At 42.3% G+C, this 24,812-nt stretch overlaps 1 protein-coding gene across 2 annotated transcripts in view; it reads right to left on the bottom strand.

Moving 5' to 3' along the window:
* The window catches only part of CC2D2A (coiled-coil and C2 domain containing 2A), a 185,507-nt gene that overhangs the window by 62,760 nt on the left and 97,935 nt on the right, over nucleotides 1-24,812 (bottom strand). For both annotated transcript variants that reach the window (XM_038745219.1, XM_038745218.1), the window contains 6 exons: nucleotides 15,445-15,648; nucleotides 8,239-8,331; nucleotides 6,513-6,604; nucleotides 2,966-3,133; nucleotides 1,914-2,019; nucleotides 148-257 (listed from right to left, as the gene is read on the bottom strand). In XM_038745219.1, coding sequence (XP_038601147.1) covers nucleotides 148-257; nucleotides 1,914-2,019; nucleotides 2,966-3,133; nucleotides 6,513-6,604; nucleotides 8,239-8,331; nucleotides 15,445-15,648 — 773 coding nt within the window. The remainder of the gene's footprint in view (nucleotides 1-147; nucleotides 258-1,913; nucleotides 2,020-2,965; nucleotides 3,134-6,512; nucleotides 6,605-8,238; nucleotides 8,332-15,444; nucleotides 15,649-24,812) is intronic.

The following is a 24,812-nucleotide window of genomic DNA, read 5'->3' as shown; positions in this document are numbered from 1 at the left end:
CCCGGCCCACACCAAGCTCCCAGTCTAGAGGACAAATCAATCAATCGTATTTATTGAGCACTTACTGTGTGCAGAGCACTGGACTAAGCGCTTGGGAAGTCCAAGTTGGCAACAATAGAACAACAAAAAATTATGATTTAGTCATACCTAAATGGAAGCTCAAGTTCTTCGTTCCAGCTGGGGTTTGGGCCTTCAGCTGTGGTTGTCCGGCAAACCGTGCGTTGAAAAGCCACTTCCACAAACGGACGGACCAAAGCCTTTAAGTGGAAAGTAAAATCAGAAAACTTTTCCGTGAAAATTCTTAGATGATTTTTCTCTAGACGGGCGTCACGTGAACGCATTGGGAGCAAATGGAAATGCTAAACTGAGTTAGTGTATGTGAAAATAGATGATTTTTCTCTAAACGAGTGTCAAATGAATGCATTGAGAGCACATGGAAATGCTGAGTTAGTGAATGTGAAAACACATTCCCTCAAAACCCCACCCCGACAAAGTGGAGAGGTGGCTTGTCCTTAATTTGTATGGTCATATGCATTTGGACTTGTGGGAATTCACAGGGAGAAAGTGTGGCTTAGTGGTAAGACTTTGACTTCGGAGTCAAAGGACGTGGGTTCTAATCCCGACTCCACCACGTGTCTGCTGTGTGACCTTGGGCAAGTCATTTAACTTCTATGCAACTCAGTTACCTCAGCTGTAAAATGGTGCGAGACCCACGTGGGACGACCTGATTAGAGAAGCAGCGTGGCTCAGTGGAAACAGCCCAGGCTTTGGAGTCAGAGGTCATGGGTTTGAATCCCGGCTCCACCACAAGTCTGCTGTGTGACCTTGGGCAAGTCACTTAACTTCTCTGAGCCTCAATTACCTCATCTGTAAAAATGGGGATCGACTGTGAGCCCCACGGGGGACAACTTGATCACACTGTGCCCCCCCAGCGCTTAGAACAGTGCTTTGCACACAGTAAGCGCTTAACAAATGCCATTATTATTATTATTATTACCTTGTATCTACTCCAGCGCTTAGGACAGTGCTTGGCACATAGTAAGGGTTTAACAAATACCATAATTATTATCTATTATTATCATTTCACCAACCAAACAGGCCTGGATGTCATCTTCTGCCCTGGCCCCTGGGCAGAACTAAATTCTCCAGAGCACCTCTCAGGGGCACGTGTGAATCGGGGAATCGGAAGGGGTCGGTGCCACCAGCAGTACAAATAGCCTCCCTATCAATCAATCAATCAATTAATCAATCGTACTTATTGAGCGCTTACTGTGTGCACAGCACTGTATTAAGCGCTTGGGAAGTACAAGTTGGCAACATATAGAGACAGTCCCTACCCAACAGTGGGCTCACAGTCTAAAAGAAGTGGTAACAGAAGTGCTCAGGGCACACAGAGAACTACAGGGGAGATGCAGGGAAAATGAATTATCAATCAATCAATCAATCGTATTTATTGAGCGCTTACTATGTGCAGAGCACTGTACTAAGCGCTTGGGAAGTACAAATTGGCAACACATAGAGACAGTCCCTACCCAACAGTGGGCTCACAGTCTAAAAGGGGGAGACAGAGAACAGAACCAAACATACCAACAAAATAAAATAGGATAGAAATGTACAAGTAAAATAAATAAATAAATAAACAGAGTAATAAATATGTACAACCATATATACATATATACAGGTGCTGTGGGGAAGGGAAGGAGGTAAGATGGGGGGATGGAGAGGGGGACGAGGGGGAGAGGAGGGAAGGGGCTCAGTCTGGGAAGGCCAGAACTTGAGGCTAAAGCTAAATGCTATAACAGCCCAAGCAAACGAAGGAGCAAATGTGCTAGCTGAAAGTTCCCCGTGACAACTTCCCCAAAGCCTGAAAGAATACTGGGAAAATATTGAACACATACGATCGTTTTTCATACCTGGCAATACGGCCAGTCAGGAAGGTGGCCTGGGCTCTGCGGGGACGGGGAAGCCACGAACATTTCATTGAAAGACCTCGAAGACCTAGATGGCTGCTGGAGTTTGCTAGAAGAAGAAACAAGCAACAAAAGAAGGAGCCGAGAATATTAGAAAAATAGCCTCTGTGCGGTGTAGCTGACACGGCACCATTACATTGCACTGGGAAATGACGGGTTTGGGCAGAAATTGAAGGGTATGAAAGAAGGTGAACGGCCTGGAGAAGAGGGAAGGAGGGTAAGATCTATTACGGAGCTTCCCTCCCCTCTCGCCCCGTGGATGCTCAATGATACTTGACACGCTACAAGGTCCACAGTGGTTTGCTCCAGTGCATCTCATAATATCCCCTCTAGAAATCTTCCTTTCAGTAATTTGCTCGTAATTTTCTGGGGAAAACCTGAATTCACTGACCGTCAGGAACGTAATTTTTAACACATGATGCCTTCCTGGAATGCAGAGGGGTGTAGCGGAGGAAAGCCAGCCTGGAAATCAGAAGACCCGGGTTTGAGTCTGAGCCCTGCCCCGCAAGGTTTGCCTTGCGACCTTGGGCAAATCACTTAATCATCATCAATCGCATTTATTGAGCGCTTACTGTGTGCACAGCACTGTACTAAGCGCTTGGGAAGTACAAGTTGGCAACATATAGAGACAGCCCCTACCCAACAGTGGGCTCACATCTCCCTCTACTTCAGTTTCCTCATCTGCAAAATGGGGTAGACATAAGGGGTTGAAATCAGGTAACTAACACGAGAGCGCGTTGGGAATTAAAGTGTCACCCCAAAACAAAGGAATTATTTCAGAACCGCATCGGGCAGAGAGAAGGTTAGGGGGATCCATTTTTTTTTTCCCTTTACCTGTTTTAAGTGGTGCAGCAAAAATATGTGCCTAGATACTCAGAAAAAAAATAAACCAAGTGAAGTATTAAGTAGCCAGAGTACACTTAACGTTTTACAAGAATCAGACTGATTTGACGACTCAAAGAATCTTCTAATTAAAGTTAAATAAGGGCTCTTACCTGGTCGGTGGTTTTCTCACTGGAATGTCATAGGCTCTGATAATGTTCACTAAAAGTTTTATATCTCCATCAGATAAATTTTGTGCTGTAACCTTCTTCCTCCCCTTTCTTCTTGGCTTCAGTGGCCTCTTTTGCTCTGCCAGCTTGAAAAGGCTTACTCCCAAAATACTAATAATAATACAACAAGGAATTAGGAATTTCAGGACATAAATTACTCAAGTATTGCAGGGTTTTTCTAAAATCATCCCTCAAGTTATTTACTGGGCTGTTGCACTGATCTTTGGGGCGCCCATATTATGATTTATATTTATTTTTATGTACTAATAAGTTTATTTTAATTACCTGATAACTGCCCCCCCACAGACCCTGAAGTCAATAAAAATGGAGAAAGGATGGCCAGAAATAGCATTAAAGCTGAGTGCCTAAACTAAACACGTACACATCACTCAAACTAAATCATCTATTGGTTGTCATGAATCACAATGTATTACCTAGCAAAAGCATCTTGACCTACGATGAAATTCAAGTAAAAAAAATATGAAATGACATACCCTGAGTCCCCAGAGCTTTTTACACAAAGCAAAGCAGAGAATAAAGAAAAGAAAAATATAAGAAAACATGCAACTATTAGAATTGTAAAAGGAATTTTCATGGCAGGAAATACACTTCTCAAAAAGTCAGATTGATTACGGTGGGCATAAGTCATGTTTTTTTTCCCCTCATACCGAGCCTTTAAAACAACTCAGGCCAATTTACAAATACCCTCTCTTTTAAACAAAAAAAAATACCACTACTGATCTACGGGTATTTGATACTCATTCCAGCCTTAAATACATACTTAAATGCCCCAAAAGGGTAGACCGTAAACCCACTGTGGGCAGGGATTGTCTCTACTGCTGAATTGTACTTTCCAAGTGCTTAGTACAGCACACAGTAAGTGCTCAGTAAATATGACTGAATGAATGAATGAATGATATTCTTAAGTATAGGAAAATGACAAGATTTCCCAAGGTCAGGTAATTAATAATAGAAAACTGATTGTATATTATAAATTATTTTTTAGATTAATGCCTAGTTCTCCCTCTAGACTGCAAGCTCATTGTGGGCAGGGAAGGTGTCTGTCAACTCTGTTGAACTGTACTCTTCTAAACCTCAATGCAGTGCTCGGCACGTAGTAAGCACTCAATAAATTCCACTGAGGATGATTATTACAATGACAGATTCAAAAAGGAAATGCTGACATTATCAATCAATCAATCGTATTTATTGAGCGCTTACTGTGTGCAATCAGTCAATGGTGTTGAGTGCTTATCGTGTGCAGAGCACTGTACTAAATGCTTGGGAAACAGAATTAGGAGATGTGATCCTGGCCCACAAGGAGCTTACAGTCTACAGGGTCAGAAAAACATTAAAATAAATTAGGGGCAGGGGAAATACTAGAACATAAGAATACTGACATAAGTACATAGGGCTGGGGTGCGTACCAAAGAGCTCAAAGGGCAACCAATCAATGGCATTTATTGAGCGCGTATTATGTGCAGGGTACTGTACTAAGCACTTAGGAGAGTTCAGTACAACAGAGTTGGTAGACACACTCCCTGCCCACAATGAGCTTACAGTCTGGGGGACACACACGGACATTAATATAAACAGATAATTCATATCATATAATTTCAATCAATCGCATTTATTGAGCACTTACTACCTGCAGAGCACCGTACTAAGCGCTTGGGAGAGTCCAAGACAACAGAATTAGCAGATATGTTCCCAGCCCAAAATGAGCTTGGGGGTGGGGGGGTGGGGACAGGCATTAATATGAATAAATCATTTATAATATATAACTTAAAGATACGTAGCGTGGCTTAGTGGAAAGAGCCCGGGCTTGGGAGTCAGAGGTCACGGGTTCTAATCCCGGCTCCGCCACTTGTCAGCTGTGTGACTTTGGGCACGTCACTTAACTACTCTTTTAGACTGTGAGCCCACTGTTGGGTAGGGACTGTCTCTATATGTTGCCAACTTGTACTTCCCAAGCGCTTAGTACAGTGCTCTGCACACAGTAAGCGCTCAATAAATACGATTGATGATTGATGATGATACTCTGGGCCTCAGTTCCCTCATCTGTAAAATGGGGATGAAGACTGTGAGCCCCACGTGGGACAACCTGATTACCTTGTATCTACCCTAGTGCTTCGAACAGTGCTTGGCACATAGTAAGCACTTAACAAATATTATTATTATTATTATTATTATAAGTGCTATGGGATTGGGGATGGGGAGAATATCAAGTATCCACAGGTCATAGATCCAAGTGCATAGATGATGCAGAAGGGAGAGATTGTCTCTGTTGCTGAACTGTACTTTCCAAGTGTTTAGTACAGTGCTCTGCAAACAGTAAGCGCTCAATAAATATGATTGAACGAATGAATGAATGAATGAATGAATGAACGAATGAATGAATGAGAGAGAGCTGGGGAAAAGAGGGCTTAACTGGGGAGGCCTCTGTCTCCCCTTTTAGACTGTGAGCCCAATGTTGGGTAGGGACTGTCTCTATATGTTGCCAATTTGTACTTCCCAAGCGCTTAGTACAGTGCTCTGCACATAGTAAGCGCTCAATAAATACAATTGATGATGATGATGATGATATGTTGCCAATTTGTACTTTCCAAGCGCTTAGTACAATGCTCTGCACATAGTAAGCGCTCAATAAATACGATTGATGATGATCAAGTGCATAATTGACGCAGAGGGAAAGGTAGATGGGGAAGTAAACAACTTCGTCTGCTTTTGTTATGTCAAAGGCCCAAAGGAAATATGTTAAAAAAAAATAAAATGCTTTAATAAAGTAAAAAATAGGATGGGAAAATACGTCAATTGGACTGTGGTCTTGAAATCAACCAAATCCTCACAAGAACTCTGTCCGAAAGGCAGCGAGTCCAGGCATTTCCAGCAGATGGAACTATTTTAACTTGTTCCGCTGAATCAAAAGCTTCATTCATACCTTGGGCACAGGGTCTAAAATTTTCACACAATTCGTAACTGTCTCTAAGATGGCAATTAACGCAAGCTTCCTTAAACACTAAACTAGTCAGAGAGAAGTATGATGAGGTGATTATAGTGAACAAGGGAGGAAAAAAAGAAAGAACAATGCTCTTCGCAGAAAGGGAAGAAAAGAAGGGACAAAGATGGGCGGGGAAGAGTGGATAATCATGGAAAACAGTGATGCTCCCTGAAAACAGGAATCGGAACTGAACATCTTCAAGGACTCGATCTGGGTCTGTTTTCACCCTCCCCTTATTTCTGCTGCTGCATCGTTTCCTAGTGGTCTGGGGATTTTCAGAAGGACACAGATTAGATTGTGCAAATAAGCATTTCTGAATCAACCGCGTGTGTGTCTGAATTTCACTCTGGCAAGAAGCCGCCCGTGCGGTAATCACAACTTCCAGTATTTACCGGACAGTTTCCCTAAGGAAAAAAAAAAAAAACGCAAAAGGGTGTGAAGTAAACTCAACAGCATTTCTGTGTGATGGATGAAGAGTTTCCTTCTCACCTGATGTTGGGAACATCTTCTTCCACAACCAGGTCAGACAGCAGAAAATGGTGCTTTGCGACTAGGAAACGGTTTATCACAGATTCTCTAACCTGGGTAGAAAATACAATTCAGTTCTTTCACACGTTACAGGAACGATTTTCTAGCGTTGCTCTCGTGGCACCTAAAATCAGAGTTCGACTAATCTAAGGCCACTTCCTGTGTTCAATTTGCTCTCTGCCAAACGGCTCTTCAAATTACCAAATATTTCTTAACAAACTAGGTTTTATGTGCCTGGGTGATTTATTTGTTCCTGCCGCAACGTGGTTTCCACCCCTTTCCACTCCAACGAGACTGCACTTTCCAAGATCTCTAATGACCTGTTCCCCGCCAAATCTAACAGACTCTGTCTTAATCCTCCTTGGACCTCTTGGCTTTCGCTGACACTGTAGACCGCTCCCTCCTCCCAGCAGCACTTTCCAACCTTGGTTTTTCTGACACAGTTCTTTCCTGTTTCTCCTTTTTCCTTTCCGGCCCCACCTCTTCCACAGGCTCTTTCTCTGCATCCCACCACTCCATAATTGCGGGTGTTTCTCAAGGCTCAGTTCTGGGTCTCCTCTTCTCCAAAACTGACTCCAAAAGTTACCTCGCTAGGCCCAACCTCTCCCCTCCTTTGCAATCTCACAATTCCTCTGGTTTTCAGGACGTTTCACCAAGATTATCCTGCCCACACCTTCGACCCAGTGTCTTAAACTTAACTCTTCACTGTCCCTCATATATTCTCTCCTCCAGTAGCTTTCTCATCACAGTTGACAACAGCACCATTTTTGACTCCTCTCTTTCTTTCTCTACCCCCGTATTTAATTTGTTGCTCAATCCTGATGGTTTTTCCTCCACATTTCCATCCAACCAGCCACCGAGATGGTCTAGGCACTTGGCATATACTGTGTCAGCCTTAGGTTTTTCATTCATTCCTTCAAACATATTTATTGAGTGCTTACTGTGTGCGGAGCACTGTACTAAGGGCTTGGAAAGTACAATTCGGTAACAAATAGAGACTACTTAAGCACTAATTCACATACATGCCCATTTCCCCCTCTTATCTGTAAATTATTTCAGTGTTAAGACGCTGAAATGAATTATGGCTCAGTAACATAAATGCTGTGGGGTTGAGGGCGGGGCGAAGAGCAGAGCTTAAAGGGTACAGATCCAAATGCATAGGTGAAGCTGGGTGGGGAGAGGGAGTAGTGGAAATGAGGGCTTAATCAGGGAAACTTGGAGGAGATCAATCAATCAATCAATCAATCAATCACATTTATTGAGCGCTTACTGTGTGCAGAGCACTGTACTAAGCGCTTGGGAAGTACAAGTTGGCAACATATAGAGACAGTCCCTACCCAACAGTGGGCTCACAGTCTAGAAGGGGGAGACAGAGAACAAAACCAAACATATTAATCAAAATAAAAGAAATAGAATAGATATGTACAAGTAAAATCAATAAATAAATAGAGTAATAAATTTAGCAGGGCTTTGAAGGTGGGGAGAGTAGTGGCCTGTCACTATGAACTGGGAGGGAATTCCAGGCCAGATGCACGGAAGACAGAATACACAATTCACTGCCCTTGTCGATTAAATAATTAGAGACACGCTTAAATCATTTGCAATCTTCTAGGACTAGAAATAGGAGTCCCTCTAGAAATACTTGTAGGAATAAAAAGGTTTTCACTTTTGCTTTGCAGCCTCTCACCTGCTGTAGATACTTGGCTACTACCGCCCGATGGGTATCCAGATGATCCTTGGTTTCAATTACATTCCTGTCCCGTAATCTCTTCTCATAGTCCTAAATTCAGGGAGAGTTTATTTAGTTGAATCATTTACATTTCAAAACAACGCCTTCAGCCCCACACTTGTCTGCTGAATGATCAAGTCGCGTGTCCCAGTGGAAGAAAACAGACACCTCTGAATCAAAAAGAAGCAGTGTGACCTAGTGGAAAGAGCAAGGGCCTAAGAGTCAGAGGACCTGGGTTCTAATCCCACCTCTGGCAATGCACTTTTCCGTACCCTTTAGCAAGTCACTCTCTGTCCTTCAGTTACCTCATCTTTAAAATGGGGATTAAATCCCCATAATCATCAATTCATTCATTCAATTGTATTTATTGAGCGCTTACTGTGTGCAGAGCACTGTACTAAGTGCTTGGAAGAGTACAATATGCCAGAGACGGTCGACTCTTTCCCTGTACACCGTGAGTTTACAGTCTACAGCCTCCCTCCAATTTAGACCGTGAGCTCTATGTGGGACATGGACTATATCCAACCTGATTAGCTTGTTACTACCCCAGGGCTTAGTACAATGCCTGGCACACAGTAAGTGCTTCACAAATACCATAAGAAAATAAAAATCCTGTAGCCTTCACAGCTAGGCCACTCATCCATGAGAGACGGTCGCCCCGCATCTTGGCAATATTGGTACTTCCCCCAAACGAGACTGTGAGCCCACTGTTGGGTAGGGACTGTCTCTATGTGTTGCCAATTTGTACTTCCCAAGCGCTTAGTACAGCGCTCTGCACATAGTAAGCGCTCAATAAATACGATTGATTGATTGCTTGATTGACATAACTAGTTCAGCTGGAACACACATTTTAGTGCGTAATTTGGATCAGAGACTGTTCTTCCCACACGATTAGCCGATTCCAGTACGACACGATCGAGAAGCGGCGTGGCTCAGTGAGAAGAGCCCGGGCTTGGGAGTCAGAGGTCGTGGGTTCTCATCCCGGCCCCGCCACTTGTCAGCTGGGTGGCTTTGGGCAAGTCACTTCACTTCTCTGGGCCTCAGTTCCCTCATCTGGAAAATGGGGATTAAAAGTGTGAGCCCCAGGTGAGACAACCTGGCTCCCTTGTAGCCCCCATCAGCACTTAGAACAGTGCTCGGCACATAGTAAGTGCTTAACAAATGCCATTATTGTTATTATTATTATTATTATTATTATTATTATTATTATTATTATTATTATTATTATTATTATTATCTGCAGGCTGGTGCCAGTAGATTCCCGCAGGAGAAAGTACCTCTGAATGCGTCCAGAGCACTGGTCGAGGATGGGTGTGTCTCCGCTCCCCAGCCTGCGCCGTACAGCACATAGCGGTTTTGTGGTTTTAATAGGGTAAAATAACAATGAGTGGCAAGGGGGTAAAGTACGTAAAAGTACTTGTTAACGGAGGATAAAATAATAACAATAATAATTGCGGTACTTGTTAAGCGCTTACTAAGCGCTAGGTAGATACAAGTTAATCAGGTTGGACACAGTCCCTGTCAATCAATCAATCAATCAATCAATCGTATTTATTGAGCGCTTACTATGTGCAGAGCACTGTACTAAGCGCTTGGGAAGTACAAATTGGCAACACATAGAGACAGTCCCTACCTAACAGTGGGCTCACAGTCTAAAAGGGGGAGACAGAGAACAAAACCAAACATACCAACAAAATAAAATAAATAGGATAGAAATGTACAAGCAAAATAAATAAATAAATAAATAAATAGAGTAATAAATATGTGCAACCATATATACATATATACAGGTGCTGGTATATATATATATATCTATATCTATATATATATATATATAGATATAGATATATATATATAGATATAGGTATATATATAGATATATATATCTATATATATCTATATATATATATAGGTATATACAGGTATATACATATATACATATATACATATATACCCTGTCCCACATGGGGATCACACTTTTAATCCCCATTTTACAGATGCAGTAAGTGAGGCAGAGAGAAGTGAAATGACTTGCCCAAGGTCACAGAGCCGACTTGGTGGAGCTGGGATCAGAAGCCAGGTTCTTCTAACTCGTAGGCCTGTGGTCTATCCACTAATAGATAATATACCATAATACGTAGGCGTATAGTACTACGCCATTACTACTACTATTACTACTATTATACTAAAGGAGAATCCGTCTTAAAAAGTGCTTGTTCTGGTGGCATCTCTGAACCGTCTTCCCTCTACTAGTTTTAAACGGGATGTTCCCGCGACATGAGGATTTTCAGGGACACAACGACCATCTCGTAGGAGAACTCCCTGCAGTCCAATTTCAGTGGAATCAGTGGAATGCTCTCAACCACAACAATTAAATCTCTGAAAACTGTTGGGTAGGGACCGTCTCTATATGTTGCCAACTTCTCCTTCCCAAGCGCTTAGTACAGTGCTCTGCACACAGTAAGCGCTCAATAAATACGATTGATGATGATGATGAAAAGATCAAAGGAATTCAGAGGCTTAAAGTAGCATTGCCTAGTGAGTAGAGCACGGGTCAGGGGTCCAATACCGGCTCTGCCACTTGTCTGCTGTGTGACCTTGGGCAAATCACTTCCCCTCTCTGTGCCTCAGTTCCCTCATCTGTTAAATGGGGATTATGTCTGTGGGCCCATGTGGGATAGGGACTGTGTCCAATCCAATTTGCTTGTCTCTGTCCTCGCCCAGCGCTTAGTACAGGGCCTGGTGCGTAGTAAGTGCTTAACAAATACCATAATCATTATTATTATTATTGCTACTCTCCTTAGATTGGAGCAGGGCACTTCATAAGAGTCCTTCAAGTACCTCCGTACCCAGGGTTGTAAAGTACATCCAGAAGAGGCTCCGACCGGCAATGATCCATCAATCAAAGGGATTTATTGAGAGCTTACTGTGTGCAGACGCTCAGTGTGGGAGGGGGATAGGTCTACCAACTCTGTTACACTGTTAAAACTGTACTCTCCCAAGCGCTTACTACAGTGCTCTTCACACAGTAAGTGCTCCAAAAATACAATCGATTGAATAACTGCACTGTACAGCGTGTATGGGAGAGCACCACACCATCGAGTTGGTAATTTTAATAATAATTGTGGCATTTGTTAGGTGCTTACTGTGTGCCATAATAATAATAATAATAATAATAATAATGGCATTTATTAAGCTCTTACTATGTGCAAAGCACTGTTCTAAGCGCTGGGGAATTTACAAGGTGACCAGGTTGTCCCAGTTGACCAGGATGACCAGTGCCAGACACTGTATAAGCTCTGACATGAGCCTCCAAGCTAGTGGGGGAGGAAGACATTAAAATCAATCAATCAATCAATCAATCGTATTTATTGAGCGCTTACTATGTGCAGAGCACTGTACTAAGCGCTTGGGAAGTACAAACTGGCAACACATAGAGACAGTCCCTACCCAACAGTGGGCTCACAGTCTAAAAGGGGGAGACAGAGAACAGAACCAAACATACCAACAAAATAAAATAAATAGGATAGCAATGTACAAGTAAAATAAATGAATAAATAAATAGAGTAATAAATATGTACAAACATATATACATATATGCAGGTGCTGTGGGGAAGGGAAGGAGGTACAATGTACAAGTAAAATGTACAAGTAAAATACATTACAGCGAGGGAAAGCAGGGGAGCGTGAGGATTTGTTCACTCATTCAATCCTATTATTGAGCTCTTACTGTGTGCAGAGCACTGTTCAAAGCACTTCATTCAATCATTCAATCATATTTATTGAGTGCCTACTGTATGTGGAACATCATCATCCTCAATCATCATCATCAATCGTATTTATTGAGCGCTTACTGTGTGCAGAGCACTGGACTAAGCGCTTGGGAAGTACAAGTTGGCAACATATAGAGACGGTCCCTACCCAACAGTGGGCTCACAGTCTAAAAGGGGGAGACGGAGAACAAAACCAAACATACTAACAAAATAAAATAAATAGAATAGATAGGTACAAGCAAAATAAATAAATAAATCGAGTAATAAATATGTACAAACATATATACATATATACAGGTGCTGCGGGGAAGGGAAGGAGGTAAGATGGGAGGGATGGAGAGGGGGACGAAGGGGAGAGGGGGACGAGGGGGAACACTGTACTAAGCGCTTGGGAGAGTACAATACAACAATAAACAGGCACATTCCCTGACCACAACGAACTTACAGTCTAGAGAGATGGACATAATTAGCGTCACCGATACCTCATGGCTGTCTGGGGAAAGCAACAGTAGCGGCAGCAGACATCTTTGAAGTGTTACACTGGCAACAGCCCTCATCTTACCTCCTTCCCTTCCCCACAGCACCTGTATATATGTATATATGTTTGTACATATTTATTACTCTATTTATTTATTTATTTTACTTGTATATATCTATTCTATTTATTTTATTTTGTTAGTATGTTTGGTTTTGTTCTCTGTCTCCCCCTTCTAGACTGTGAGCCCACTGTTGGGTAGGGACTGTCTCTATATGTTGCCAACTTGTACTTCCCAAGCGCTTAGTACAGTGCTCTGCACACAGTAAGCGCTCAATCAATATGATTGATTGATTGATTGACTGATTGCCACAGCCTGGTACTTGGGTTGTGAATGAAATAGTGAAATGCATCGGCTGAAATCCCAAAATGTACTTTGCAATTTCTCCTCTCTCCTATCGATTTCTGGGACTGACCTTAACCTTAGGGTGGTAATATCATCATCATCATCAATCGTATTTATTGAGCGCTTACTATGTGCAGAGCACTGTACTAAGCGCTTGGGAAGTACAAATTGGCAACATATAGAGACAGTCCCTATCCAACAGTGGGCTCACAGTCTAAAAGGGGGAGACAGAGAACAAAACCATACTAACGAAATAAAATAAATAGAATAGATATGTACAAATAAATATATAAATAAATAAATAGAGTAATAAATATGTACAAACATATATACATATATACAGGTGCTGTGGGGAAGGGAAGGAGGTAAGATGGGGGGGGATGGAGGGGGGACGAGGGGGAGAGGAAGGGGGGAAATATAAATTTCAATCTCAGTTGGTTTAATGCAAGGTACGTGACATCTTAGGAGAGAGCTATATCATGCTTTTCTCCAGATCCGGAATAAAGCAGATATAACAGGAGACTCCTTGTGGCCCACGGAAGATGGGCGGAAGAAGGGGGTAAAGTGGAGAATGAGATCACAAAAGGTAGGAGTGCTAAATCTGATTTATAGGAAAGAGAAATGGAATACATGACTAAAAAAATCAGTCACCCAAAATTTGAATTGGAGCCCCCTTTTCCCTCTCCTCCTCCCCATCTCCCCCGCCCTGCCTCCTTCCCCTCCCCACAGCATCTGTATATATGTTTGTACAGATTTATCACTCCATTTACTTTAGTTGTACATATTTACTATTCTATTTATTTTGTTAAGGATGTCCATTTAGCTTTAATTCCATTTGTTCTGACGATTTGACACCTGTCCACATGTTTTGTTTTGTCGTCTGTCTCCCCCTTCTAGACTGTGAGCCCGTTGTTGGGTCGGGACCGTCTCTATGTGTTGCCAACTTGTATTTCCCAAGCTCTTAGTACAGTGCTCTGCACACAGTAAGCGCTCAATAAATACAATTGAATGAATGAATGAATACGAGAAGCCGCATGGCTCAGTGGAAAGAGCACAGGCTTTGGCGTCGGTGGTCATGGGTTCAAATCCCGGCTCTGCCACTTGTCAGCTGTGTGATTTGGGGCAAGTCACTTAACTTCTCTGTGTCTCAGTTACCTCATCTGTAAAATGGGGATTCATTGTGAGCTGCCCATGGGACAACCTGATCATCTTGTAGCCTCCCCAGCGCTTAGAACAGTGCATTGCACATAGTAAGCGCTTAATAAATGCCATCATTATTATTATTACTATTAAAAGTCTCATTTCGTTGTGCCTGCCGCGGTTGCCCCTGACATGAAGTGTGTGTCCTTCACAGGCGAAACTGATTTTTGAAGTGAGAAAGTCCTGGATAAATCACATCCGAGGCCAGAGTGAATGAACTTCCCTCTTTGAAGATGAGGAAGATGGAAGCCAACTTCTTTCTTGGGATGGTTGAGGTCTGAGTCTGCATATGGAAGACGGGGAATTAGCCTGACGGCACCTGAAGGCACCTGAACCACAAGTGATTCAGTAACCTTGTACTTCCCAAGCGCTTAGTACAGTGCTCTGCACACAGTAAGCGCTCAATAAATACGATTGATTGATTGATTGATTAACCCACTCTGGATAATGCTCACATTTTATGGTCCTTTCATGGGATTCTACATATTTTGTCAAGATTGTTGCACAAACCGGGACACTGGGAGCGTATAATATGCTCAGAAATGCAGGAATGCGTGCAAATCACGCCAAGTAGATGATGTTTTTAAAACTATATGATGAAAAGTAATGGTGTGAGGAAACAAACACTAAAACATGAAAAAATAACAAAAATTACGTTAAGTATTTATTATGCATCCAGCACTGGGGGAGATACAAGATAATTATGCAGGGCACAGTTCCTGATGGGACTCACAGTCTAAGTAGGAGGGAGAACGGTTACTGAATGCCCATTTTATAGATGGGGAAACTGAGCCACAGAGTGTTAAGTGACTCCACAAAGCGGACAAGTGACGGAGTCGGGATTAGAACCCAGGTCTTTTTGTCAATGCACTGGACAATGCACTCCTCCAGGAGGCCTTCCCAGACTGAGCCCCTTCCTTCCTCTCCCCCTCGTCCCCCTCTCCATCCCCCCATCTTACCTCCTTCCCTTCCCCACAGCACCTGTATATATGTATATATGCTTGTACATATTTATTACTCTATTTATTTATTTATTTATTTATTTTACTTGTACATTTCTATCCTATTTATTTTATTTTGTTGGTATGTTTGGTTTTGTTCTCTGCCTCCCCCTTTTAGACTGTGAGCCCACTGTTGGGTAGGGACTGTCTCTATGTGTTGCCAGTTTGTACTTCCCAAGCGCTTAGTACAGTGCTCTGCACATAGTAAGCGCTCAATAAATACGATTGATTGATTGATTGATTGATTGACAAAGCATTAGAGTTCCATTCTGTTTATTTCACTTTCATAATCTCAAGGTACTTTCTTACCTGGAACACCTTCTCGGTGACTTCTCTGTCATAAATAGGAACTTGTTTATAATTCCGGAATTCTGGCACCTCCTGGCTTCGAAGCTGAAGGAGCCTGAATCGTTTGGATCTATTTAATTCCTCATCTGAAACAAAATTAAATTCTTGTTGCAGCTGCTCCAATCTGAAGAAATCAGGAACATACGTGTCCCCGCTAGTAGCAACCTACACAGAATGAGAAAATAGGTAAGGTTCATTTGTAATGACCGAAGTCCATAAATGGCTGTGTTCATGGAACTTTTTGAGATATTTTAACAGAAAGGAACACTATCAAAATTCTGTTAGTTGAACCTTATCCAATAATGCAGTGTGAGTTGATGGAAAGCACCCAAGAGTCAGGGGATCTAGATGGGTTCTAATCCCAGCTTTGCCACTAGCCAGAGTGACCTTGGGCAAATCATTTAACTTCTCTGTGTCAATCAATCAATCAATCGTATTTATTGAGCGCTTACTGTGTGCAGAGCACTGTACTAAGCGCTTGGGAAGTACAAGTTGGCAACGTATAGGGACAGTCCCTACCCAACAGTGGGCTCGTAGTCTAAAAGCCTCATCTGCACAATAAGATCAAGTGCCAGTCTTCATTCGACTTAATAATAATAATGATAATAATAATAATAATGGTATTTGTTAAGCGCTTGCTATGTGCAAAGCACTGTTCTAAGCTCTGGGGGGATACAAGGTGATGAGGCTGTCCCACGTGGGGCTCACAGTGTTAATCCCCATTTTACAGATGAGGGAACTGAGGCTCAGAGAATCAATCAATCGTATTTATTGAGCGCTTACTGTGTGCGGAGCACTGTACTAAGCGCTTGGGAAGTACAAGTTGGCAACATATAGAGACAGTCCCTACCCAACAGTGGGCTCACAGTCTAGAGAAGTTAGGCTTTGAGCACCACGTGGGCCAGACCTGCTGACCTTGTACAGTGCTTGACACCTAGTAAATGCTCCACAAATATCAAAAGTATAATGATTTTTTGAGCATCTATTATGTTCATCCATTCATTCAATCGTATTTATTGAGCGCTTACTGTGCGCAGAGTACCGTACTAAGCGCTTGGGAAGTACAAGTCGGCAACATATAGAGACGGTCCCTACCCAACAGCGGGCTCACAGTCCAGAAGGGCATTACAGTAAGAAGGCATGTTCAGGGCATTATAGTAAGCAACTGGAAGATGACAAAAAATACAGCATGGGAAATCAAACGCTAAAGTGAATTATACACAGGAGAAAATATTAACTCAAAAAGATAAGGGCGCAACTGTGTGGAAGCACCCAAGGGCCTACCTAGGTGGTGAGGAAGTGCTGAAGCAGCAGTAGAGAGGAGATACTGAAAAGTAGCGTGGCTCAGTGGAAAAGAGCGCGGGCTTGAGAGTCAGAGGTCATGGGTTCTAATCCCGGCTCCCCCACATGTCTGCTGTGTGACCCTGGGCAGGTCGCTTAACTTCTCTGAGCCTCAGTTACCTCATCTGCAAAATGGGGGTTAAGACTGTGAGCCCCATGTGGGACAACCTGATTACCTTCTATCCTCCCCGGTGCTTAGAACAGTGCTTTGCACATAGTAAGCGCTTAACAAATGCCATCATCATCATTATTATTATACCGGGTGCAGAGATTAATTAGGAAAAGCTTTTTGGAATCAATCAATGGTATTTATTAAACATCAACAGTGTGCAGAGCATTGTAGTTAACGCTTGAGAGCCTACAACACAATAGAGTTGGTAGATGTCATCCTTGCCCATCATCATCATCATCATCATCAATCGTATTTATTGAGCGCTTACTGTGTGCAGAGCACTGTACTAAGCGCTTGGGAAGTACAAAATTGGCAACATATAGAGACCGTCCCTACCCAACAGTGGGCTCACAGTCTAAAAGGGGGAGACAGAGAACACAACCAAACATAATAACAAAATAAAATAAATAGAATAGATATGTACAAGTAAAATAGATAGAGTAATAAATATGTACAAACATATATACATATATACAGGTGCTGTGGGGAAGGGAAGGAGGTAAGATGGGGGGATGGAGAGGGGGGCGAGGGGGAGAGGAAGGACGGGGCTCAGTCTACAAGGGGAGAGAGTTGTTAAAATAAAGATATGTACATAAGTGGTGGGGGGCTGGGGAAAATATCAAGTGCTTAATCAATCAATCAGTCGTATTTATTGAGCGCTTACTGTGTGCAGAGCACTGTACTGAGCGCTTGGGAAGTACAAGTTGGCAACATATAGAGACAGTCCCTACCCAACAGTGGGCTCACAGTCTAAAAGAGGTACAGATAGAAGTGCAGAGGCAATGCAGAGGGGAGGGCAGATCGAGAAATGAGGATCGGGTCGGGGATCGTCTCCTGGAAGAGTTGTGATTTTAGGAGTGTTCTGAAGGTGGGGAGACTAGTGAATGGTTCTACTTTAAGGGGGAGGGAGTCCCAGGCCGGACCAGGGGCCTTGGGCGAGGGGCTGACGGCAAGATCGATGAGTAGGTGGGAATTTGAGGAGTGAAGGGTGTGGGGTGACTTTGGAGGGAGATGAGCAAGATAAGGTATGAAGAGGAGATTCGACTGCATGCCTTAAAGTCGATGGTGAGCTGTTTCTGATGTGGAAAAGGATGCACAACCACTGGAGGTTCTTGAGGAGTGGGGAGATATGGACTAAAGTGTATAAGCAGATTTTTATGAACACACACATAGTCATTCAATCGTATTTATTGAGTGCTTACTGTGGGCAGAGAACTGTACTAAGCGCTTGACATGTATGTGTGTGTATATATATATACTATTATACTATTACTATTACTATATATTATACATAGTATATATATATGGACTAAAGTGTATAAGCAGATTTTTATGAACACACACATATATATACTATTACTATTACTACATATATATAGTATATATATACTATATACTATTACTATTATACTATATATGTATACTATTATATTATATGTCTTTTATATATATATAAAAGACAGATATGCCTATATCTGTATACATGAAGGGGAGATTTGATTGCGTGCCTTAAAGTCGATGGTGAGGTGTTTCTGATGTGGAAAAGGATGCACAACCACTGGAGGTTCTTGAGGAGTGGGGAGATATGGACTAAAGTGTATAAGCAGATTTTTATGAACACACACATGTATGTGTGTGTGTGTGTGTGTGTATATATATATATATATATATGTACTATTTTACTATTACTATATATTATATATAGTATATATATGGACTAAAGTGTGTAAGCAGATTTTTATGAACACAAACATATATATACTATTACTATTACTACATATATATAGTATATATATACACTAGTACTATTGTACTATATTTGTATACTATTATATTATATGTCCTTTATATATATTTAAAAGACAGCTATGCCTATATCTGTATATACAAAGGGGAGATTTGATTGCGTGCCTTAAAGTCGATGGTGAGGTGTTTCTGACGTGGAAAAGGATGCACAACCACCGGAGGTTCTTGAGGAGTGGGGAGATATGGACTAAAGCGTATAAGCAGATTTTTATGAACACACACACATATATATATATATATACTATTATACTATTACTATTACTACATATTATATATAGTGTATATATACTACATACTATTACTATTATACTATATATGTATACTACAACCGCTTCAACCACTTCAACCACTCACTCTCCACTGGTTCCTTCCCCTCTGCCTTCAAACATGCCCATGTCTCTCCCATCCTAAAAATCCCTCTCTTGACCCCACCTCATCTTCTAGTTATCGCCCCATCTCCCTCCTACCATTCCTTTCCAAACTCCTTGAATGAGTCGTCTACACGCGCTGCCTCGAATTCCTCAACACCAACTCTCTCCTCGACCCCCTCCAGTCTGGCTTCCATCCCCTACATTCCATGGAAACTGCCCTCTCAAAGGTCACCAACGACCTCCTGCTTGCCAAATCCAACGACTCCTACTCTGTCCTAATCCTCCTCGACCTCTCAGCTGCCTTCAACACTGTGGACCACCCCCTTCTCCTCAACACGCTATCCAACCTTGGCTTCACAGACTCCATCCTCTCCTGGTTCTCCTCTAATCTCTCCAATCGTTCATTCTCAGTCTCTTTTGCAGGCTCCTCCTCCCCCTCCCATCCCCTTACTGTGGGGGTTCCCCAAGGTTCAGTGCTTGGTCCCCTTCTGTTCTCAATCTACACTCACTCCCTTGGTGACCTCATTCGCTCCCACGGCTTCAACTATCATCTCTACGCTGATGACACCCAGATCTACATCTCTGCCCCTGCTCTCTCCCCCTCTCTCCAGGCTCGCATCTCCTCCTGCCTTCAGGACATCTCCATTTGGATGTCTGCCCGCCACCTAAAGCTCAACATGTCGAAGACTGAACTCCTTGTGTTCCCTCCCAAACCCTGCCCTCTCCCTGACTTTCCCATCTCTGTTGATGGCACTACCATCCTTCCCGTCTCACAAGCCCGCAAACTTGGTGTCATCCTCGACTCTGCTCTCTCCTTCACCCCTCACATCCAAGCCGTCACCAAAACCTGCCAGTCTCAGCTCCGCAACGTTGCCAAGATCCGCCCTTTCCTCTCCATCCAAACCGCTACCCTGCTCGTTCAAGCTCTCATCCTATCCCGTCTGGACTACTGTATCAGCCTTCTCTCTGATCTCCCATCCTCCTGTCTCTCCCCACTTCAATCCATACTTCATGCTGCTGCCCAGATTGTCTTTGTCCAGAAACGCTCTGGGCATGTTAGTCCCCTCCTCAAAAATCTCCAGTGGCTACCAATCAATCTGCGCACCAGGCAGAAACTCCTCACCCTGGGCTTCAAGGCTGTCCATCCCCTCGCCCCCTCCTACCTCACCTCCCTTCTCTCCTTCTCCAGCCCAGCCCGCACCCTCCGCTCCTCTGCCGCTAATCTCCTCACCGTACCTCGTTCTCACCTGTCCCGCTGTCGACCCCCGGCCCACATCACCCCCCGGGCCTGGAATGCCCTCCCTCTGCCCATCCGCCAAGCTAGCTCTCTTCCTCCCTTCAAGGTCCTACTGAGAGCTCACCTCCTCCAGGAGGCCTTCCCAGACTGAGCCCCTTCCTTCCTCTCCCCCTCGTCCCCCTCTCCATTCCCCCATCTTACCTCCTTCCCTTCCCCACAGCACCTGCATATATGTATATATGTTTGTACATATTTATTACTCTACTTATTTATTTATTTTACTTGTACATATCTTTTCTATTTATTTTATTTCGTTAGTATGTTTGGTTTTGTTCCCTTTCTCCCCGTTTTAGACTGTGAGCCCACTGTTGGGTAGGGACTGTCTCTATTTGTTGCCAACTTGTGCTTCCTAAGCGCTTAGTACAGTGCTCTGCACACAGTAAGTGTTCAATAAATATGATTGATTGATTATACTATTATATTATGTCTTTTATATATATAAAAGGCAGCTATGCCTATATCTGTATAGATATAGATAGATATATTTATAGAGAGAGAGAGAAAAAGAGAAAGGGAAAAAAACACCTAAAGAATGAACTTATTTTCTCCTCTATTTCTTTTCCCACCACCAACTATTAAGTCCAATTACTTTTCCTCTCTCTGGTAATACAGAAAAAAATAAGTTAAGGAGAATAAAGGGGGAAAATCCTAGCAACTGGAAAGTCCACGACAGCCTAATCCTTTCCTGAATAAGCAAAAACCTCTGGGCCGGAACTACAAAAGAAATAAAATAAAGAACGTTTTATACTTGAGAATCTGGCTCATATGAAATCTGAAGCACTTAAGAGTACGATTGTTTTACAATCGGGAAGCCAACGCTAACAGTTAAAATCATAATTAGATCAAGACTTTATAAGAAAACAGTAGTGACTGGTTATAGTTTAGACCCAGAAGTAAGTAATTTAAGAGGATGACCTCAGTGAACTAATTTCTTTTTTTTTTTTAACTTTGTATTTTTACTTGGGCAATTATTCAAGTTCCTTGTGCAATGCTAAATTCAAGCACATTGTTTTCCCCTAATACTGTGGAAACACCTAATTTTCAGCATCCTTAAACTGCATGTCCCGTGAGGGATAGGAACTGAGCACCTGTATATATGTATATATGGTTGTACATATTTATTACTCTATTTATTTATTTATTTATTTATTTATTTATTTATTTTACTTGTACATTTCTATCCTATTTTATTTTGTTGGTATGTTTGGTTCTGTTCTCTGTCTCCCCCTTTTAGACTGTGAGCCCACTGTTGGGTAGGGACTGTCTCTATGTGTTGCCAATCTGTACTTCCCAAGCGCTTAGTACAGTGCTCTGCACATAGTAAGCGCTCAATAAATACGATTGATTGATTGATTGATTGATTCGATCAGCTTGCAGTGCAACTAATTCAGAGCTCGGCACTCAGCCTCGCCTAGCAGGAAGCGCAGGGGCCCAGGAGCCTGCCGGGTGACCTTGGGTACTTAACATCTCCGTGCCTCAGTTTCCTCATCTGTAAATTGTGGATTCAATATTGGTTCTCTCTCCTACTTAGACCCACATGTGGGACAGGGGCTGTCTTAATCGGGTGAGACTTATATCTTGTATCTGCCCTAGTACTTAGTAAAGATCTTGATGCCTAGCAAGTGCTTAAAAATCACAATTACCGTTATATATTGTAATGATGGCATTTTTTATTAAGCGCTTACTATGTGCAGAGCACTGTTCTAAGCGCTGGGGTAGATACAAGGTAATCAAGTTGTCCCACGTGGGGCTCACAGACTTAATCCCCATTTTCCAGCTGAGGGAACTGAGGCCCAGAGAAGTGAAGTGACTTGCCCAAAGGCACACAGCTGACAAGTGGCGGAGCCGGGATTTGAACCCATGACCTCTGACTCCAAAGCCCGGGCTCTTTCCACTGAGCCACGCTGCTTCTCTGTATTGTATCTACTCCGGCACTTAGTACAATTCTTGGCACACAGTAAGCACTTAAATATACCATTTTTACTATCACAATGCACTTAAATACCACAGTTAAAGTTATCATCAGAAATAGAACTCAGTTTCCAAAAATGTAGAACAGCTCATTTGACTCTAGGTTATTCATAAGCCACATTTAGCATTTTAGACTGTGAGCCCACTGTTGGGTAGGGACTGTCTCTATGTGTTGCCAATTTGTACTTCCCAAGCGCTTAGTACAGTGCTCTGCACATAGTAAGCGCTCAATAAATACGATTGATTGATTGATTTAGCAATTTGAAGCCAGCGATATTTCTTAGACTGTGAGCCCCAGGTGAAACGTGGACTGTGTTCGACCTGATTAACTTGTGTCGACCTCAGCGATTACAACGGTGCTTGACGCATAGTAAGTGGTTAACAAATATCACATTAATAACGTTTATCGTTATTATTATTACTATTAACAAAGCCATGACAGGAAGGTAAGATGATAGCCATGACAGGAAGATAAGATGATAAACGCTGCAGAGAAGCAGTGTGGCTCAGTGGCAAGAGCCCGGGCTTGGGAGCCAGAGGTCATGGGTTCTAATCATCATCATCATCATCAATCGTATTTATTGAGCGCTTACTATGTGCAGAGCACTGTACTAAGCGCTTGGGAAGTACAAATTGGCAACATATAGAGACAGTCCCTACCCAACAGTGGGCTCACAGTCTAAAAGGGGGAGACAGAGAACAAAACCAAACATACTAACAAAATAAAATAAATAGAATAGATATGTACAAATAAAATAAATAAATAAATAGAGTAATAAATATGTACAAACATATATATATCTATATATATCTATATCTATCTATCTATCTATCTATCTATATATATATGTATATATATATATATCTATATATATCTATATATCTATATAGATATATATATATACATATATAATCCCGCCTCCACCACTTGTCAGCTGTGTGACTTTGGGCGAGTCACTTCACTTCTCTGTGCCTCAGTTACCTCATCTGGAAAATGGGGAGGAAGACTGTGAGCCCCACGGGGGACAACCTTGATTACCTTGTAGTAATAATAATAGCATTTATTAAGCGCTTACTATGTGCAAAGCACTGTTCTAAGCGCTGGGGAGGTTACAAGGTGATCAGGTTGTCCCGCGGGGGCTCACAGTCTTATCCCCCCCAGCGCTTAGAATAGTGCTTGGCACGTAGTAAGCACTTAGCAAATACCAACATTATTATTATTATTTATAAACTAAACCTATTACCTCTGGTTGCAATTTCATTACAAAGGTTGTTTAATTGTAAAACATATTGAGCCCTAAAATTTGCCCCTTAAAATTTGCCAGGTTGGGCCGCAGCCATATTTTTAGCACAATGGAAAAATCGATACCGACCAGGGAAAAAGATCATGCCATAATCCCTCATTTCTCCTCCCCACCAATGCCTCTGAATCAATTATGCACTTTGGCTGTGCATCCTTTAGGCCTCGTGATACTCACCCCAGCCCCACAAACACTTAATTATGGACATATTTGTATAGGGTATTATTTCCCCTCCCAGCAATTTATTTTAATTTCTGTCTTTTACTATAGGCTGCCAGCTCCTCTTGAGCAGGGATCATTCAATCATATTTATTGAGCGCTTACTGTGTGCGGAGCACTGTACTAAGCGCTTGGGAAGGACAAGTCGGCAACATAGAGAGACGGTCCCTGTGTCGACTACCTCTACTGAACTGTACTTTCCCCAGCATCTAGTACAATGCTCTGCACACAAAAAGTGTATATATGTATATATGTTTGTACATATTTATTACTCTATTTATTTTACTTGTACATATCTATTCTATTTATTTTATTTTGTTAGTATGCTTGGTTTTGTTCTCTGTCTCCCCCTTTTACACTGTGAGCCCACTGTCGGGTAGGGACTGTCTCTATATATTGCCAATTTGTACTTCCCAAGCACTTAGTACAGTGCTCTGCACATAGTAAGCGCTCAATAAATACGATTGATGATGACGATGATGATATCTATTATATTTATTTTATTTTGTGAGTATGTTTGGTTTTGTCTCCCCCTTTTAGACTGTGAGCCCACTGTTGGGTAGGGACTGTCTCTATATGTTGCCAACTTGGACTTCCCAAGCGCTTAGTACAGTGCTCTGCACACAGTAAGCGCTCAATAAATACGATTGATGATGATGATGAAAAAGTGTTCAATATTGATTGATACTGAACTTACTGCAGCAACTCCCAGGGGTGCCTCGATGCATGCTGGAAATTAATATATCTGAGGAGGGGCAGCCTCTCTGTAATTTACACTCCCTCATTCATTCATTCATTCAATCAATCGTATTTATTGAGAGCTTATTGTGTGCAGAGCACTGTACTAAGCA

Source organism: Tachyglossus aculeatus, chromosome 4 (assembly GCF_015852505.1).
Source record: "Tachyglossus aculeatus isolate mTacAcu1 chromosome 4, mTacAcu1.pri, whole genome shotgun sequence".
NCBI lineage: Eukaryota > Metazoa > Chordata > Mammalia > Monotremata > Tachyglossidae > Tachyglossus > Tachyglossus aculeatus.
This window is presented reverse-complemented; position numbering and strand designations above follow the sequence as displayed.